The following is a 19,179-nucleotide window of genomic DNA, read 5'->3' on the forward strand; positions in this document are numbered from 1 at the left end:
GAGAGAGAGAGAGAGAGAGAGAGAGAGAGAGAGAGAGAGGAGAGCAAGAAGAGATTAATATTATTAAATACAAGGTGGTTTGGTGGAAGGGAAGGTTTTATGAACTAGAATAAAACACAAACATAACCTCCCAAGAGATGACCTAATGAAAAGTAAAGCATGAAAAAGTAAAAAAAAAATAATAATTTCTGAGATGTCAACATTACATTTTCACCAGAAAGGCCGATGAAAAATTTACTAGAGTAGTCCAAGTTGTCTTGGAGTGGGTTCTACAAATCTCTGTCTCTCCTCCCTCTCTCCTTTTTCCCTTCTAATATTTGTGTGTGTATGTATTTATATGTAGTTTTTCCCCTCATTAGAATGTCAACTCCATGTGAGTACACATTATTTTATTCTTTGCACTCTTATTTATATCCCTACCTAAGCATAGTGTACTTAATAAATGCTTGTTGACTGATTAATTATAATTTATAAAAGGAAAAGCCTGATTCGTGTAGTTGTAGAGCAAGAAAGCCCAAGTCTCAGATTTACCCTAGGTGTGAAGAGCGGGCAAGCCTGTTGTTATAAAACAACACACCCTACTCAGATGGAAAGGAACAGTTCTTCCCCTGGAGAATGGGGGTGAGGGCGTGGGGAAGTGGTGCTTAGAGTTCTCTTTCTGGAAGAGGAAATATCTACAGAGAAAACGTAAGCTGAGGGTAGTGGTAAAGACTTGTACTCCATCTTTGGAGGGCCACATTCCGGTTCACAGCAGGGAACCAGAAAGATAGCAGTTGTTCAGTGGCCTATGAGAAATCAGGTTCCTGACAGGCAAGATGAGCAGTGTATCTAGGTATTTTTAGGGACTTTGTTAGCTGAGGAGCTAATGACATGAGTAAATGAGTGTAGCTGCCCTCAATGACTTGCTGTAAACAGTATCTATGCTTCCGTTCAATGGAAGGCTTTTCTTCTTTTTTCCTAACTAGCTACCCATGAATTATGACATTTTTGTTTAAAAGTATATGTAATGAATGTGTCTGAATTGCTTTGTTCAATGATTCTTCTTCTCTAGGTCCTAATAAGCAAATATATGGGAATTATTATCGCCTGAAGATAGATAAGAGGTTCCTATTTTTTGACCTTGTCAATCATTGGAATAAATCATGTGAAAAGTTAGGGAGGAACAGACTATAGGGGCTTTAAAAAAATCAAATAATCAATGAACAAATATTTATTATGTGTCTACTTTGTGCCAGGCATGGTGCTAGCTGCTAAAGACAAATTTAAAAAAATTTTAAACAATCTCTTCCCTCAGTGAGCTTACATTGTGTCAAAGGCTCCTGCATGTCATTGAGTCAAAAAATATTTAATAAACACTTTCCATATATGCTGGACACCATGCTAGACATATACACATAAACCATATACAGAATAAATACAAAATAAATATATTAAATGAAAGATCGTAAAGGGGATTGGCATTAGGGGGATCAGAAAATGCTTCATGGAGAAGTTGGTCTTGAGTTGCAGAAGAAAGAGAGAGGGGCTTCTATGAAGTGGAATTGAGAAGAGAGTGTATTGCAGAGATTGGGGACGGGATGTTCACTGCAAGGGTCTAGAGATGGAAGATGAAAAGATCAGTTTGGCTAGACCAGAGCACTCAGGAAGTAGGATTTCATATAATGGAAAGGAAAGGAATGGAAATACCGGTTGAGGACAGATTGTGAAGAGTTTGACAAGCTAATGTAGGATTTTTTATTTTATCCTGAAGACAATGGGGAACCAGTGAGACTTTTTGAATATGGAAGTGACAGTCAGTTTTGTGTTTAAGAAAAATTATTTTGACAGTGTCATAGAGGACAAGTTGGAGTGGGGAGAGACCTATGCCAAGAGATGAATTAGAAGGCTGTTGCAGTGATGCATGAGAGAGGGTCAATCTTATCACTTATCAGTGTGCAAGACTATTTGTACCTCTTCAGGAAGGGCAATAATGGGAAAGGTGAGGTAGCGAAGACAAAGGCCAACTTATAGACAACCATTGTGCTCCATCAGCATTCATGCAATATAAAAAGAATGTGAAGAAGGCCTGCAGCAAGATGGATGGCACTCCTATGATACATTTTTTGAAGGACATGTATAAGAGTCACAAAGTTTGGATAGATATCTTTGGAGGGAATACCCACATTAGTGAGATCGCTGAACAATGAAGTATATAACTTAATGTCTGGAATTTTTTATAGCCAGAGGGCATGTTTAGGCACAAGTCAGTCTAGATGCTCTTTCTACTTTTGAGATTTTTTGATTCTTCATCAGAGAGCAACCTATAAGGTAATTAGTGCAAGTGTGTATTATTATCCCATTTTAAAGTTCATGAAACAGACTCAGAAGAATTAAATAATTTGACTATGTTTACACTTTAAAAACCAAATCTCCTGACTCCTGGGTCTTTCTCATCATGGTTTCACCACTTATTAGCTATGTAATCTGGGATAAGTCCCTTAACCATTCTATTTCCTTATCTGCAAAATGGGGGACTTGCACTGTCTCTCTTACGGGATTTTTGGAATTAAGAGTTTGCACACCATAAAGCATTCTGTAAAAGTAAGCTCATCCCCTTAATTATGGAAAATTCACAGAGGATATTTTCCTAACACCAGTCACCTACACTGGATTAGTGTACCAATAATAACCCAGAAAGTAAAATATATCAAGCTATTGGCTCAGCACAGATGGATCCCATCTCTAGACAACAAAGTAACTAGCCAGCAGAGATATTGACCTAAGCTGCATCTTGTTCCTTTCAGAAAAAAAAAAAAAAACTCTGTACTCAACGCTCTTGGTCCAGTGTGGTCTACAGTGTAACACCAAATCCTTCTTTCATATTTTGACTTTAGCACATGCAAAGGTGTTTTTTCAGAAATGTACAGTATGCTTTCAGGGAGACTGCAAAGAACTTACCTTGTCTCTAGAATGCCAGCCCCCATGTTTAGTCTGACAGTGGAACTAGTGATGACTTCCTTGACCCTATCACCATCCAACCCATATTACTTACCTGTGTGGGAAGTCTTCATGCTCTATTGGTTTATCAGGGTATTTTGCATTTTCCTTAAGCAAGGAAATGGTTAGGAGTTTACTTCTTTCTTCTTAGCATGCCCCCAAGGATGCTGTCTCATCATTCCCATTTCACTAATTGCATCATTTTGAAGCAAATCCACAAGCCACATTGCTTACTTGTGTCCCTACTTAGATTTTTCCAAAAGTGAAAAGGGATTGGACCTGGTATTCTGCATTACCTTCTTACCCCATAATGTTACTTTTCTCACTCAGTTGGGACTACTTTGCTATAACTTCAAATTCATTTACTTGTATCCTTAAGGAGGTCTTCTTTTAACTTTCCAGCTCTCATAGACTTTGAGACCTTTTGTTTTTTAGGATGACTCTCTTAAATCATACAGAACCCTGAAATCCTTCATTATCTGAGGTTCAACTTAATTTTCTTCTCTTTTAAAAGATTCTTTAGGAGAAAGAATACATTTATTTGTTCATTCCTATTCTATTGTTAAAGGTGTATGAATATTACAGAATTCTCTTGAAATCTGTACTTAAGTGGTACTGAAAAGGTTAACCTTGTCATGGCATCTCTGTGGACTTATGGTATGAAATATTGGAGAAGCCAATGGAAGTAACATGGCACTTAATAGAAAGAGAAAATTAGTCATTCTTATTTGCCTGAGGTAAGTGCAGGCCTTCAGAATGTCTTGATCTTTGTGCAAAGAGCTAGTAAAGAAAGCAGTCTTAATAAAAACCTTAAAATAGTAGTAGGTATTTTCACGACAAGAAAATACCACTGAAATGATGAGCTGGTGCCTTAGAACTTGAGAAAAAAGGAAGAACCTTTTTGTGGTTGTAATTAGTCTTCTGTACAAAGTGGACCTGCTTAAGAACCATAAGTATATTGATTCCTTGTTTATAGAATCCTCATAAAAATATCCTTGAATTATTAGGACAATGAGAAGTTGAAAATCAAATACTGGTAGAGAGAATCCTAGGTATGATTTTGTAACTGTTTCACTTTATTAGCCACTGGCAGAACCCTGGCCTTGGACAATAAGAATAGAATAATAATCATTGAAATCTATATAAGTGCTTTAACATATGCAGAGTGCTTTATATATGTAAAGGAGTGGGAAATTTTGTTCTACTCTCATATAAATATGCACATATAAACACAAAAAATGTATATTTATATGTGAGTAGAATCAACATGGATATTTATATAAATGTATAGAAATATGTGTGCATATATATACATATATGTTTTATGTACCACTAGATATGTAGCTACATGAGTGTGTATATATGTATGTATACATATGTGTTTATATATACATACACACATACTCTCATTTAAGCCTCATAGCCACTCTATTACAGATAAGAAAACTTAGGCAGAGATAAAGTGTCCTGATGGAAGTTTTATATTTAATACATAGGATTTGAACTCAGGTCTTCCTGATACCAAGTTTTATACTGTAGATACCACATTATGCTGTTTCTCTAACCTTTAGTGTTTTAACTAGCTTTTCAAGTCAAGGCAAAAAAGCATTTATTAAATGTCTAATATATGCCAGGTAATCTCAGAGTCTGAGGATGCAAAGAAAGGCAGAAAGATTCCCTGCCCTCAAGAAACTCAAAATCTAATGGAGGGGGAGACGTTTGGGAAAAAATACACATAAGCAAGATATAGACACATAAACACATATGTGTATATATAGATATATATGTAATGATATAGATATATCATAAATTAGAGATAAGAGGAAAGGCATTAACATTAATGAGGACTTGAAAAGGTACTGTGCAGAAGGCAGTATTTCAGTTGAAATCTGGAGGGAACCAGGAGGTGGAGGTGAAAGGAAGAACTTCCCAGGCACGAGGCATAGCAAGAGCAAATTTACTAAGTTGAGAGATGGAATGTCTTCTGTGAGGAACAGCAAAGAGTCTGGAGTCACAGCATCATAAAGTATATATAGGAAATAAGGTATGGGAAGACTGGAAAAGTCAAAAGGGGTCAGGTTATGAAAGGCTTTAACAGCTAAATGTAGTATTTTTTATTTGATCCTGGAGGAAATAGGGAGCCATTGGAGTTTATTGTATAAGGGACTGACATAGGCTTGCACTTTAGGAAGATTATAGCTAAGTGGAGGATGGACCAAACTGAAGAGAAACTTTTCTTTCAAAAGATCAGATTTTAAGCATTTAAAAATAGAGACTGAGCTTACTTAAAAGGTCAGGTAAGGTGCTAGGTATTGCCATGAGGTAGGAGATGTTTTGTTAATGATATGTTGTAGTCCTCAGCTAGACAGGACAGGAAATGTCGTACTGTACTTTTTATGGGACAATTCCTACAAAACAGAAAACATCAGACCAAGAGAGGGGGGGAGGCAGAAGGCCTGCTGAGGAGTAAGCGATATACAAAGAAGTGTCAGTGCCCCAGAGATCGGTGTTTTCACTAAAGAGGTCATAAAATATTAAAGCTCTAAGAGACAACCTAAAAGAACACCTCGAACAAATGTCGGTGTCAGCAACTGCTCTCTCCATTACAGACCCTCCTTTGAGACACGAGTGGAACAGCTAGGAGGTAAGGAGGAAGGGCATGGTGGCTGGGATGTCAGTTGCTTGTTTTGTTATCTAGAAAAATGGAGGCAGCCAAGACGGGGCACAACACCAGGAAGGTAATGATGTGTTCTCCCTAAGCGGGTGCTGCTGCTGACCTGCTTTCAGAAGAACGAATCCTTTTCATAATGATAATAATAATAATATACATTCATAATATGTCCATAAAAAAGCTTGTACACATGGCTGGGTCTTACAGATTTGTTTATGGATATGGAGATATTTAGGATAGTGTTTCAGGATCAGGTCCTTGCCACCAGAAATTACAGAAGGTTATCCTTAAGGAGTCAGAACATATTGATTGATGCAGACTATGCAATGAAACAGTGGAAACTGTGCAAGATATCACTGCAGGTTGCAAAAATGAAGCCTCTATTCGATACATAGAAAGACACATCAGGTCATTTGAATTACACTCTAGAAGCTTGTTATCCTTTTTTAACTAACAGATATCAAATCTCCTCCTTGTAAGCACATACTCCAAAATATCCTTGAGAAGTTGACAGATAAACTCTAATGTACCTTGAAATAGCAATGCAGGCAAAAACAAACAAACAAACAAACAAAACAAAAAAAAAATTCCTTCCTGGATCCATCAACTAAAAAATTAAGAATAACGACTGTAGTAGATGATGCCATTCTGAGTATTCATAATCAGTAAACTTAATGGAATGAAGAGTATTCAAAAGATAGAGACCTAGTAGAAGAAATTAAAACCATAAAGGACAGGATAGCGTAAATGCTGTCCCTGTCACCCTGTCTGCTACTAGAAATGTCGTCAATATGATGCTTTGAGTGAGTCTAGAGATGATGAACTTACAGTTCAATAATATTATTAATTTACAAAAGCCCACCATTTTATATATTTGCATGATAGGCTTCAGAAAATTAAATATACAAAAATATAGAAGTAGATCAACCTGCCTTGAGTTTGCTTAGATCTAAATGCTATCAGAAAGGATGAGAGTGAGATAATAATGATAATAACAAATAGCTCACATGCATATAGACTTAGCCAGTTACATACAGATTATGTTGTAACCCTTGTGATTGGGGGATACCAAGGCTGGCGCATCCTTTGAGCTTGAGAGTTTTGAGTTTCCGTGGCCTAAGCTGGTTGTGCATCCTCACTCTCCTTCACCAATATATGGAGCCTCGAGGAGTGTGAGGCCATCAGGCTGCCAAAGGAGGGGTGAACTGGACCAAGTCAGGATTGGAGCAGGTCAGAGCTCATCAATGCTAGGTTCAGGTTCCTGAGAGGTTGCTGTACATGCTATAGAGAGACCTAGTCAAAAAACATTATTTTTACAAAAATCTTTTACGCATATCATTCCATTTAGATTATCCATAGAACAGCCCTATATAGTAGGTGCTATTATCCCAATTTTGCAGAAGATGAAACTAAGGCTTATATGACTTGCTTAGAGTCATACTGATAGTTGGAGAAGAGGGGAAAAAAGAGGAGAGGAGAGGAGATTTGTATTTATCTCTCCACACTCTTACCATTATGACACAATAATGAGTGAAACCAGTTGGTCTTAAGAAGATACGTCCCATTACTTTGGCCATATTAACTTTACATTCTAGTTCAATGATCCACTAAACCAGTGGTTCTCAAAATTTCTTGTCTCAAGACCCATTTACCCTTAAAAATTGCAAACCCCAAAGAGTGTTTATTGGCGGGGGCAGGGGGGGGGCTATCTCTTGGTATTTACCATATTAAAAATTGAAGTGGATAAATTTTAAAATATTTATTTACTTAAAATAACAAATTGATTACATGTTAAAACCAGGAGCATTTTTATGAATAACAACTATATTTTCCAAAACAAAAATAATGAGTGAGAAAGTTAGCATTATTTCATAGTTTTGCCATTTTTTTAAAAATGTCTAGCTTAAGACATTTGGTTTCCTATATCAGATTTCTTGCCATCTTGGGGAAGAGGGGAAGGGAAGGAGGGAGAAAATTTGGAACTCAAAATCTTATAAAAGTGAATGTTGAAAACTATCTTTACATGTAATTGAAAAATATAAAATATTATTTACTAAATTAAAAAATGCTTTTGCATTTAGTCTGTTATGATATGTTGTTTTAGGGGAAGTATATGAAGAAAACAAAGTCTCACCATATATGGGGAAAGGAAGAAATATTTTAATAGACAAATAACATCTTAAATTTTTTTTGCTTTTTTTTTGGAGGGGGGAAGGCAGGGCAATTGGGGTTAAGTGACTTGCCCAAGGTCACATGGCTAGTAAGTGTTACGTGTCTGAGGCCGGATTTGAATGCAGGTCCTCCTGACTCCAGGGCCGGTGCTCTATTCACTGCACCACCTAGCTGCAACAAAATCTTAATATTTTTAAGAAAATATTTTTGACCTTATAGATCACCTTACGATAGTCTCTGAGATCCCCAAAAGTCCTTAGTCAACATTTTGAGAATCACTGAACTACGCCATAGAAGGGGCCAGGGGAAAAGAGTGGGTAAACTCAAGTATGAGTGAGTATAAAGAATAACACTGTGGAAAAGGAGGTCAGTGGACTGGTGCTACATGACAGTAATGTGGCACAATAGATAGGGCCCTGAACCTGAAGTTAGAAAGACCTGAATTCAAATTCAGCCTCAGACACTCTCTTAGCCGTGTGACTCTGGGCAAGTTACTAAATTTCTGCCTCAGGTTCCTCTCTGTAAAATAAGCATAATAATTACAACAACTTCCCAGGGTTCTTGTGAGGATCAAATGAGACAAAATGTGTAAAGCACTTTGCAAATGCTACATAAATGCTAGTTATCACATCATCACCATCATCATCATGATTATTAGCATTAGCATTTTACAGTCCAGTTTAGTTAAAGAAAGTCTGTATGCCCATGGCCAATGTTATAAAATACTAGCAGTTCAACTTAGCTCCAGTAGTCCAGAATTTATTTGTTTTAAATCTGTCCTCAATCTTAGGACAAGAGAGGGTAAGGAGAAGGAACGATGTATAAAGATTTTGTAAATGGTTGGTGATTGGAGGCAGCATGGTAGAGAAAGAAACCCTAAATGAAAGTCCTGTTTTCTAGTCTTCATTTTATTATTATGGGACCCTGGGCAAGTCCAATCTAGAGGATCTTTAAGACTCTACTAGTTCTAACAGTCTTTGAGTCAGTCAGACAGATCACTCGGTCAATCAATCAGCAAGCATTTACTAAACTTTATTGTGTGTCAGACAGTTCTGGGTGCTAGAGATACAAAAACAAAAATGAAAAAAAAAATGTATTCTTTGAAGGTGAGGACTGTTTCCCTTCTGTCAGGATACAACGTGTTAAATATGCAGAGGTATATAGAAAAAAAGAAAAAAAGCTATGTAAAAAAAATCTGGGGCAGGCCCTAACAGCTGGAGAGGGGTTGTCAGGAAAGGTCTCACGTAGAAAGAACATACCATTTAAGCTGAGTCTTAAGAAAAACCCAAACCAAAAAACTAGAGCTTCGGAGGGGTGACATTTAGAAGGGAGCAAGTGCGTTCTAGTGGATAGCCAGTTGCAAAGGTGTGGATCTAGGAGAGACAGCAATGAGGAACAGAAAGGCTAGTTTAACTGGAAATTGTGCAAGGGGGTAATATGTAAGAAAGATGGAAAGGTAGAATTAGACCGTGTTGTGAAGGACTTTAAATGTCAAAAACAAAATTTAAGAGTTTGTAACCTATTCATATCTGCTGGAATTGAGCTGGGGAGTGATAGGGACAGAATTGCACTTTAGAAATAGTTGCATAAAAAGAATAAAAATGGGGAAAAAATGGAAAATTATGAAAGTGAGAATGATGTGAACTTACAGAGTAAAGTTCCAGGCCCTTCTATTCCCCACTTGCCATCAAAGTTGCTAGAATCTGGGCCAAAAAGTAGAAATAAAGCAAGTGGATGAGGAGGGAAGGCTTCCTAAAGTAGACAGCAACACCCACTCGTTCATTAGAAGAAATCACCACTTAGCTGCTTTTATCTCTGCCTCCCACCTTCACTTTCACACCTTCTTACATTCTGTCCTGTACTCTCAGAGCTGAAACCCACCCCCTGAGTGCCAAGCATCTTTCTCCCATCACATAATTCTTAAGGAATTCACTGGTTCGTGAAGCCTTCTCCTATCTTGAATTCCTTAATATGATAACCTAAGTATCAGTTTGCTGAAGAGTATTTACTTTCAATTGTTACCAGATGAGATTCTTATCTTAAGCTTTTTTTCCTGAATAGTTTCAGTTAGAAATATCACCTTAATATCCACTGTGTTCTGGTCGCTACCACAGAGCAGGTACATCAAAGGGAAAATATCGTATCAGCATGGAAAGAACATTTGAGTTAGGTGTCAGGAGGTCCTGGATTCAATCCCTAATAGAATAGTTAATTACTAACCCTTTGACTTCGGGACACACTTTAATCTCCCTTTGGTGTCCATTTCCTTATCTGTAGAATGGGTGATAAGGGTGGATGTAGTGATTTCTAAGATACACTACAGAATTGAAATGTTATGATTGTAGTAAGCAAAAGATAGGGTTCCTTAAAAAAAAATCAAGTTGAACAAGTTGTACTGGACACTTAAAAAGAAAGCCATGTACAACTATAAAATTTTCCATTGCTTTATCACTTGAAATGTTAGAGTGGGGGAAGGAAGACGCACATCAGACAAGGTGCTATCAGTGAAAGCTTCCTAAAGGAAAAAATATTTTGAGCTAGGTTTCAAGTCTTAAGTGTAAGCTACTGAAGGGAAGGGGCAGTGATGTTTTTCTTCTTTGTATCCCTAGGGCCACAGTGACTTACACAGTGGCAACCCTTAAAAAATCTTTGTTCCATTTAATGAAATGATAATATACCATAGGGATAACTAACATATAAGGCACTTGAAAGTTTTCACAATACTTTCATATCCATGATCTTATTTGATAACTCAGAGTAGATGTCATTGGCATTGGCATATAGATGAAGAAACTGAGGCCCAGATAGGTTACACAATTTACCCAGTGTCACACATACAGTCAATGTTAGAGCAAAGAATTTAACCCAGATTTTTTTACACAACCCAATGTTTTTTTCTAATAAGTCAGTATAAAGGGTGCATCAAAAGGGAGTAACCTACAAAAATATTTCTAGTATAAAGATCTGTGTTGAGTTGGGAGCAGAGTTGCCTTTTTTGTTTGTTTTTTCGAGGAAAGGGAGAGAAAAATTCCTATTTAGCCCCAAATTAGTCCTTAAAATGTTATAAAACACAGAAGCCTTTAAAATTTGTCTGGTGTGGAAATTAATTAATTTGTGTTGGCAGGGCTACATTTGTCTGGTTAGAAGAATAAAGGAACTTGTTTAATTCTTGGATTCGGATCAGGTATAAGAGTTAGCATTTGCATAGCACTTATAACATGTGTTATAGGTAGGGAAACTGAGGCAGAGGGTTAAGTCACACAGATAATAAGTGTCTGAAGTCAAATTTGAACTCAATTCTTCCAGGTTCAAAGCCTAGCATTCTCTCCACTATGCCACCTAGCTGAACTTTTTTTTTTAAGTTACATATTTTGAGCCAATGTAGTAGATATCCTAGGGCTGGCTTTTTCCTCAAAAATTTCTGCTGGGCTGGGAAGAGTTTAGATGATTATCCCAAAATCTGTAGGGAGCAATGCACCAGAGAGCTGCAAAAGAAAATCAGAGCCCTGGGGCTCTAAATATCTTTATATGACTGAAGAATTCAAGGTAGACTTAGATAAGTTAAGACCAAAGTCATTTTGCAACCCACATGAAAAATAGTTTGTGGGTAGATTCATGTGAAAGAGATATTGGTGACTTTTTTATGGATTGGGAGCTTAAATAATCAACTGTGAAAGTAATTTCATTGAGCATAGGTGACTATATGCCTTTTCCTGGCATGGTGACTTTTTTTAATCATACCTCATTCTTTGCACTGTATCCTTGTCTGTTGATCAGTAGCTGGCATCCATAACAGTAACTCTCCTTTGCTACGGACATCTACATATGTACTGGGAGCTGCTGAAATGGTATAGAAAAGCAGGAAATAATGATAAGGGAGTTGGTTTAAAGCCATGTCATGGTCTCCCTTTCCCTTTAAAAGAACACAATGAATATACAGATAGAAGGTGTCTTTGCACATATTGTTTTTTAATAAATGTTTATGGAGTTGAAGGTTATTTGATCATTTATTTGTAAATCTATCCTTAAGTTCCTATATTTTTGTGTATCTCTTCTATCATTCCTGTTCCTCATGACCGCCTGGTGTATCATAGTAAATATGTGAGAGTGGTAGATATAGATACAGAACTACCACACACACACACACACACACACACACACACACACACAAACACACCAGCTTCTGAATTCTAGTCTTATTTCTCCAAATCTTTTAGACTTTTCAGATGCGTGTCCCATGGGCATCTTAAATTCGACATGTCCACAAAATACTTCATTATCTTTTCTCCCCAAACTCAAACATCTTCTCAATTTCCCTGTCTCTGTAGAAGGCACTTCTATACCCTTCCAAGCCCTCAGGCCTGCAACTTCAGCATTATCCTGGATTCCTCACTGTCACTGATATCATATATCCAGTCACATGTAAAATCCTATCATTTCTCCTTCTAGAATATCTCTAGAAGTGATTCTCTTTCTTTTACTCATGTGACCATCACCATATTTGAGGTCTGTTATCACCTCATACTTGGATTCCTAATGTGAGGATATGATCATGCCACTCCCCATATTTAATAAACTTCAACGTCTCCCTAGTGCCTCTAGGTTAAAAACTATGAGCTTCTCTGTTTGGTATTTAAAGGTCTTTACACACTAATCCCAATCTTCCTTCCCAGTCTCTTCATAGATTGCTCCCTCCCCACACTCGGTCATCCTGCTACAGTGCCCTTCTTGCAGACCCTCACACATGACTCTCTCTTTCCTGTTTCTATATTGTTTCACTGACTGTCTCTCTTGTTTGGAATGTATTCCCTCCTCACCTCCATCCCTTACAATCTTATTTCCTTCACAGCTCAATTCATGCACCGCTATCTGCATGAAACCTCCCTTGATCTAGCTCCTAGTGCCTTCTTTTACCCCACAAGCTTTTATTGATTTATCTTTTATTAATTTGTATATCCTTAGATATATATGCACACACATGTGTATATGTTTCTATGTGTGTACATAGAGATAGAGATGATATAGTCTACCTTAATAAAACATTAGATGCTTGGGGGCAGAGACTGATTCATTTGTGTCTGTGTCCCTATAGCCTAGGACAAAACCTAAGACCTAGTAGGCATTTATAATGCTTACTTCTTTAGTCTCTTATTACATTCTACTGACTGCATTTACCTATAGAAACTAACAAATGGTGGTTGGATTCCTAGGCTAAGTCACTGGAGGGATTTTAAAAAAACTTGAACTCATAATTTTTAATTGTATTATTTTGTACCATTTTCCCTATAAATGTATGTGTGTGTGTGTGTGTGGGGGGGGTTAACCACACTATCAGTTAAATAGGCTTTTTTTTTTTATCTAACCTGGGATCCTAGCCATAAAATGGATTCTGTAGGGGGGAAATGCATTCAGGCTTCACCACCATTGAGATATGAAGAAATTTTTGTACTGTAACCTTGCTCATAATTTGGAAACATATTTGTATTATGGTTTTATATAGGTGATTGTATTTTTCCAAATACGCACACAGTACACTATCAAGCTTGGGAAAGAGGAAGGAGTTGGGTCACTGTTCCCACAAAAGATACCTCTGTAATGGCTGGCTTGAGGTTTGTCATTAGATGTAAAGCAATTGTAGCTGAGTGGTGGAAATAGGTTCTGCCTGAGAGGCATCTACTTATTAAGAGAGGGGAATGCCGTGCTCATCTTAGCTCTGCGGAATATCTCCGAGTACTGATTTACTTACACAGGTGGGAGTCCCTGAATGCCCCAATGCCTTGCCAAAGGATCAGCATCAGTGAAATGGAGATTTTTGTAAGATATTGGCAGAGGGCCCCACAAGGTGCCCCTCTCTGCTTTCAGAGAAACAAGGCACTGTCCTCTATGCTCAAACTGAATCTATGAGACTTTTGAATAAAAGTCCATAGAGCTCTGGAGCTGGAAGGAATCTCCAGAGGTTATCTGGCCTCCTGCCTGCAGGCAGAGCCTGTAGCTAAAGTGTCTGAGGCAGGTGGGTGTCTGTCCTATTTTTAAACATTTTTCCGACTGCACCTGTGGTTTCTTTGGGATGGGTAACTGAATGAGAAACTTCCTCTATCAAGAAAAGTCAACACCTGCTTTGCAACAGTGTTAGAGGTTTGCCTGTAAGTATGTGTCAGAGACTGGACTCGAACATAGGTCTTCTTAATGCTGAAGTGTATGTAGGCTCTCTGTTATGTTACTCTGTGCCAGCTATTAAACCGCATAAGGGATGGATATTTCACCACCTTCCTCAATGACACATCCCAGAGAGCTCCACCATTTTAGCAAAAAGAATTGCCTCAGGCATGTTGGAACAGTGATCCAAGAACTTGGGAATCTCAGAAATGGAACGGGTTTCAAATACCCTCTGAGTCCAGCTAGAGTCACTGCCACATAATGTGTGGTTCAGCGACACTGGCCTCCTTGCTGTTTCTTCTACATAACATTGTACTAACTCTAAGCATTTCCACTGGTGGTCCCTCAGGCCTGAAACTTTCTCCTCATCTCTATTTCCTGGCATCTTTGGCTTCCTTCAAATCTAAGCTAAAGCCACCTTCTGTAAGAAGTATTTCCCGATCATCCTTTAATCTTTGTGCCTTTCCTCTGAGACTAATCCCAGTTTATCATATATATACATATATAATCTATATCTATCTATCATCTATCTATCTACCTATTTATCTATCTACCTAACTATATATCTAATCTGTTTATACATAGCTGTTTGCATGTTGTCTCCCCTATTAGACTGAGCTCCCTGAGAGCAGGAATTGCCCCCCCCCTTCCTTGTATACCCAGTATTTAGCACAATGGCTCCCACATATTATTATATACTTAATAACCATTAGTTGACTAAGTGGTCATGTTTGCTTCAAGGTATGTATTTAGTGAAAACAGCCTTTTTCTTGTAAAATTCAACTAATTTAGCAACCTCAGTTAAGAATGTGGAGCCTCGCCCGGGACAAGAAAACAATTCTATTTTTTTTTCTTTTAAATACCTAGTCATATTTACCGTAAGATTGAGATGATGTGGTTCTACCTAAGTTTCATTTATTTGTTTTTTAGTCCCATTTTCTGTCTTGTTTCTGCTTCCTGTTGTGTATAGATTGCAGTACATTTAAGAGTCGTTGTCATTGAACTGAAGGCAGTTTGGTCCTTGAATGTATACATCAAAGTAGTATTGAAAGAACCAGGGGATTTTTTGAGGAAAACAATATTTGCTCTCCTCCCTGTCACTGGACTAAAAAGGTCTGATTGGAAGTGAAAGATATGAATATAGGCATCCCCATCCCTCCTCCTGAGGTGGGTTTCCTTTACCATCTATATTATCTTAAACTAGAAAAGTTCTGCGACAGAATAAGGAGCAGTCATACCTATACTGATTCCTTTGGGTTGGGGGCTGTTGAATATTTTTTTTTCCTGATTTACAGATATATACAAATAAATATGAATCCTTTCTTATCTGTTCTCATGCTTTTGGTGTTCATGCTACAGGTGCGTGTGTGTATGTGTGTCTTCATGTGTATGTGTGCCCTCACTTAAGAATGCTTGATTGCCCACAGAGAGCTGCTTGGCAAGCATATCTGTTCCAACAGAGATACATTTTAGAGTCAAGACACTGAACCACGTTGGATATAATTTTGTAGGTCTGGATTCTGTTGTTCAGTTTCATGAATTTTGAATGTATGTATCCTAAAACTCTGAGATGAAGAGTCAGAACCATTGTAGGTGGTCCTTTCTAGAACTTATCTTTTAAAAACAATTACCAGGTATTTGAGAGAAAGCTGAACTAACATCATTGTTTTGATGCAGAATAAATGGGTCATTGCTTCCTTACATAATATTTTTGTTTTTCATTAGAACATTTTGATATGGTCTTATTAAAGTATCATGTATTATTTATTGTTTCATATGAAAATGAGCTGAAGGGAAAAGTCTGTATTTTAGGACATCCACAAATGGTAGATAAGAGTTAGGGTGAGTGGGGAGGTTTGACTCACTTCCATCCGAACAGGAGATTGCTTGAGGCAAAGGAAAACAATAGGAAAAAAAAAGTAGGGGCATAAATTTGATCTTTCTTCTTCTTCTCTTACTTCGATAGTGTTTTTTCTATTGTTTTCTTTCTTTTTATTGTAAAAAAAATGTTCTCTTTCTAAATCAGAATTGGTTTAAAAGCTCAGGGTTGTTCCAACACATTGCAAAAAATCTTTAAGCAAAAAAAAAAAGTATATATGTGTATTCATAAATATATGCGTGTGTATATAGGTATTCAAATCCTAGGACATCACTACCATCTCCCATAATTCTACCAATCTGTTCATCTTCCTTCCCTCTATATCCTAGGCCTTATTTTAAATTAATCTATACTATTGTTTCTGTAATCAATTGACAGCCTGTGTAAACCAAATTTTTGTTGAACTGTGGCTTTGCAAGGTGAAAAATGAGAGCAACTGATAAGATTTGGGGTGGGGACGTGCCATGAGTATGACTCGGAAGCTGTAAATAGCTTTTTAAAAAAATCAGAGCTGTGGAATGATTAATTTTCTTTGATTCAGAAAGGATTTTGATTTGCCTGAAATTGAGTTCTGCTTTGTTGAGCTGACTGCTCTGTTAAGTAGCAGTTATTTTTGTAAGAAAGTCTGTGATATCACATTAGTGACACCAGCCTTTCCTTCCTTAGGAATTAATTATGCCTTGCCCTAAGTGTTACTTTTTGATATGAATGTGTCTCTGAAAGTTGGATGCCCTGTTTTGCTGCATTAGGCTTTGATGAAGCTTTGGGGGAGGTTCCTTTCTGGAAACAACAACATCATTAGACTTCTGCTCTGAGATTTAACCTTTCTTTCAGCAAAAAAAAAAAAATAATTCTTTAATCATTTTGTCAAAATCCATTCAAAAATACTAGTGTCTCTGGTCATATTTTTTACTACTACCAAGAACGAGCTTTTCTATGGGACCTCAAGGACAAGTTAGAATATTAGTTTTTTGATTTGCAGGTCACATCCTATTTTATTGCATAAAGACTAACTAAATCTACTAATGAATAATTATTACTCTATAAAATAAAGGGGGGGGAGTCTGCAAGAGCAGAATACTAATTGAAACAATGAGGTATTGCAATTAAAGGGAAAAAAATTCCACAGCAACCCCCCTGAAATGGCCATCATGATTTGCCCAAGTAAACCGAGAGGACAATCTCTTCTTACAGACTCACTTTCTTAGCTTGTACATTTATAATTTTAGATAACATAGGATTCAGAGCGGTTTGAAGCTCCTTGCCTTGATCACTGCTGTAATTCACAGCATCTCAGCGATGATTCTGTAGGCTTTCTCCTGAATACAGAGATAGTGAATGACATGGAGATAGATGTAAAGCTAAAGCTGTTAAAAATGTCTAGTTGTTTATCGCTGCCATTGCTCAGTGCTGGGATCCTGCTGCCTGTCTGAGCTCCAGACCTTCTCCCTGCCACACTCTGCACTCTGGTTCTTAGAAGGGGAAATTCCATTTTATTTGTCAGGTGTGGTTCCAAAAGGGTAAAAAAAAAAATCATAACAGACATCCAGTCCCAGCTGGGCAATAGCATTAATTGCCCAAATCTCCTGAATGCCTGTGATACAGCACTCTCGCTTGCTCCCCCACCTTCCCTGGGGATTTTTAAAATGCACTATTTGAATTTTGGTGAGTGGTAAAGACCCTGCCCTAGGACCCATTTGACAAATGAGAAGCCGTGCAGCATCAGCACCAGTCGACTGAGCCTCAGTGAGTCAATCTCTCTCTCTCTCTCTCTCTCTCTCTCTCTCTCTCTCTCTCTCTCTCTCTCTCTCTTTCTCTCTCTCTCTCTCTCTCTACCTCCCTCTCTCTTTCCCCTCTTCTTCCTCTCTACCTGCCTCCCCCTCTTCCTCTCTCTCCCTTTCTCCTCTCTCTTTCCCTCTCTCTCTCTTCCTCCCTTTCCTCCCCCTTCTCTCTTTCTCTCCCTCTCTTCCTTAGTCAGCAGCTACTGTGGTGTGAGACAAGCCGGCTCTCACTGTCATTGAGGAAGTTCCATTTGCTCATCAATAGGCTGCAGGCTGCTGTTGTATCTTCCCTTTCCCCCCCTTAAAGGAGGGTGGGAGGGAGGGTCGGGCTGAGAATTATTTCCAGTTTAAAAAAAAAGGGAAAGGGAAACCAAATAACAAGGCAAAACAAAATATAGTTTTAAAAAATCTATCAAGTGGCCTTAGCTGAAGACAAATGAACGTAAGGCTCTAGCAACTCAAAAAAAAAAAAAAAAGAAAGAAAAAAAGAAAGAAAGAAAGGGGGGAGGGGGAGAGAGAGATACTGTTTCTTACTTAGATAATCAGCAAAATTAAAAAAAAAATCCACTCAAACTGTACCGACAAGACAGGAGAAACGTGCTTGCATGCAAGCCTCTTCACTTGTTCTACGTAGACTTCAGAGAAGCACCATGCAGCATCCCCTCACGGGTGCAACCTGCGTAGCTCTCCCCAATGTGGGCATGTGTCCCCAGCTCTCCTGTGCCTTGACTTTTATGTACTTACAGCAGGTAAGTCGCGTTTCTTTTCTCAGCACCTTGCCTTATTCCTGCATGGACAGCATACCTATGCCCCAGATCGGGGAAGATTCTCTGCTTTTAAAGCCCATCTCTCTGTAGGACGAGGGTATATAAACGAACTGCTTAGTGTTTGTGATGTTCGCTTTTGCATTGGGGGAGTGGGGGGGGGGGGACCGGACAAAGAAAGGGTGTGTATTGGGGGAAAGGGGATGGGGGGGGGAGATCTCTTTTTAGTAGCATATCTCCTGCTTCAGAAATCCCTTTTATTTTATGAAATCTTCACCAAAAGCTGTTTGCACATATGCTTAATACTTTGATTGCCTTACTCATAGATACAGTACCAGAGTTCCAGCCATAAAAATGGTGTGCTTTCTTCACTTGCAAGCAGAAATTGCACTTCTAATGTAAATGTGCCCAGTGGCAATTTCATTCTAAGACCCCTTTGAAGCCAGGAATTTTAAGTCTTTGTTGAGGCTCTCTGCTGACTACAATTTCAATCAGATTGATTTTAATTAAGAAAGGAAAAATGTTTTTAAGTTTGCCTATGTTTCCAAACGGGCAGACTGCACGCAGAGGATCACAGCATTTGAATTGTAGACCTATGTCAGCCTACAAATTTGCTTCAAAAATCAAGGAACAATGCCTTGTTCTAGTCATGCTTAATGATGGGTTTTTTTTTTTAGTTGTTGTTTGATATATATATATATATATATATTGGTATTCGTTGGTACTTGCATCGGTAGGAATCCCCCCTCCCTCTCTCTCTCTCTCTCTCTCTCTCTCTCC

At 38.0% G+C, this 19,179-nt stretch overlaps 1 protein-coding gene across 34 annotated transcripts in view; it reads left to right on the top strand.

Moving 5' to 3' along the window:
- Positions 1-19,179, top strand: part of RBFOX1 (RNA binding fox-1 homolog 1) — a 1,748,893-nt gene that overhangs the window by 1,313,135 nt on the left and 416,579 nt on the right. For 8 of the 34 annotated variants that reach the window (XM_069085372.1, XM_069085421.1, XM_069085423.1 and 5 more), the window contains exon 1: positions 17,627-18,384. The exons of the other annotated variants lie outside the window; for them this stretch is intronic. In XM_069085372.1, coding sequence (XP_068941473.1) covers positions 18,241-18,384 — 144 coding nt within the window. In that variant the 5' untranslated portion in view covers positions 17,627-18,240. Of the gene's footprint in view, positions 1-17,626; positions 18,385-19,179 lie in introns of those variants that run through there. 34 annotated transcript variants of the gene reach the window in all.

Source organism: Petaurus breviceps, unplaced genomic scaffold, assembly GCF_028583685.1.
Source record: "Petaurus breviceps papuanus isolate PSGF00001 unplaced genomic scaffold, PetGlider_PUasm1.0 118, whole genome shotgun sequence".
NCBI classification, from domain to species: Eukaryota; Metazoa; Chordata; class Mammalia; order Diprotodontia; family Petauridae; genus Petaurus; species Petaurus breviceps.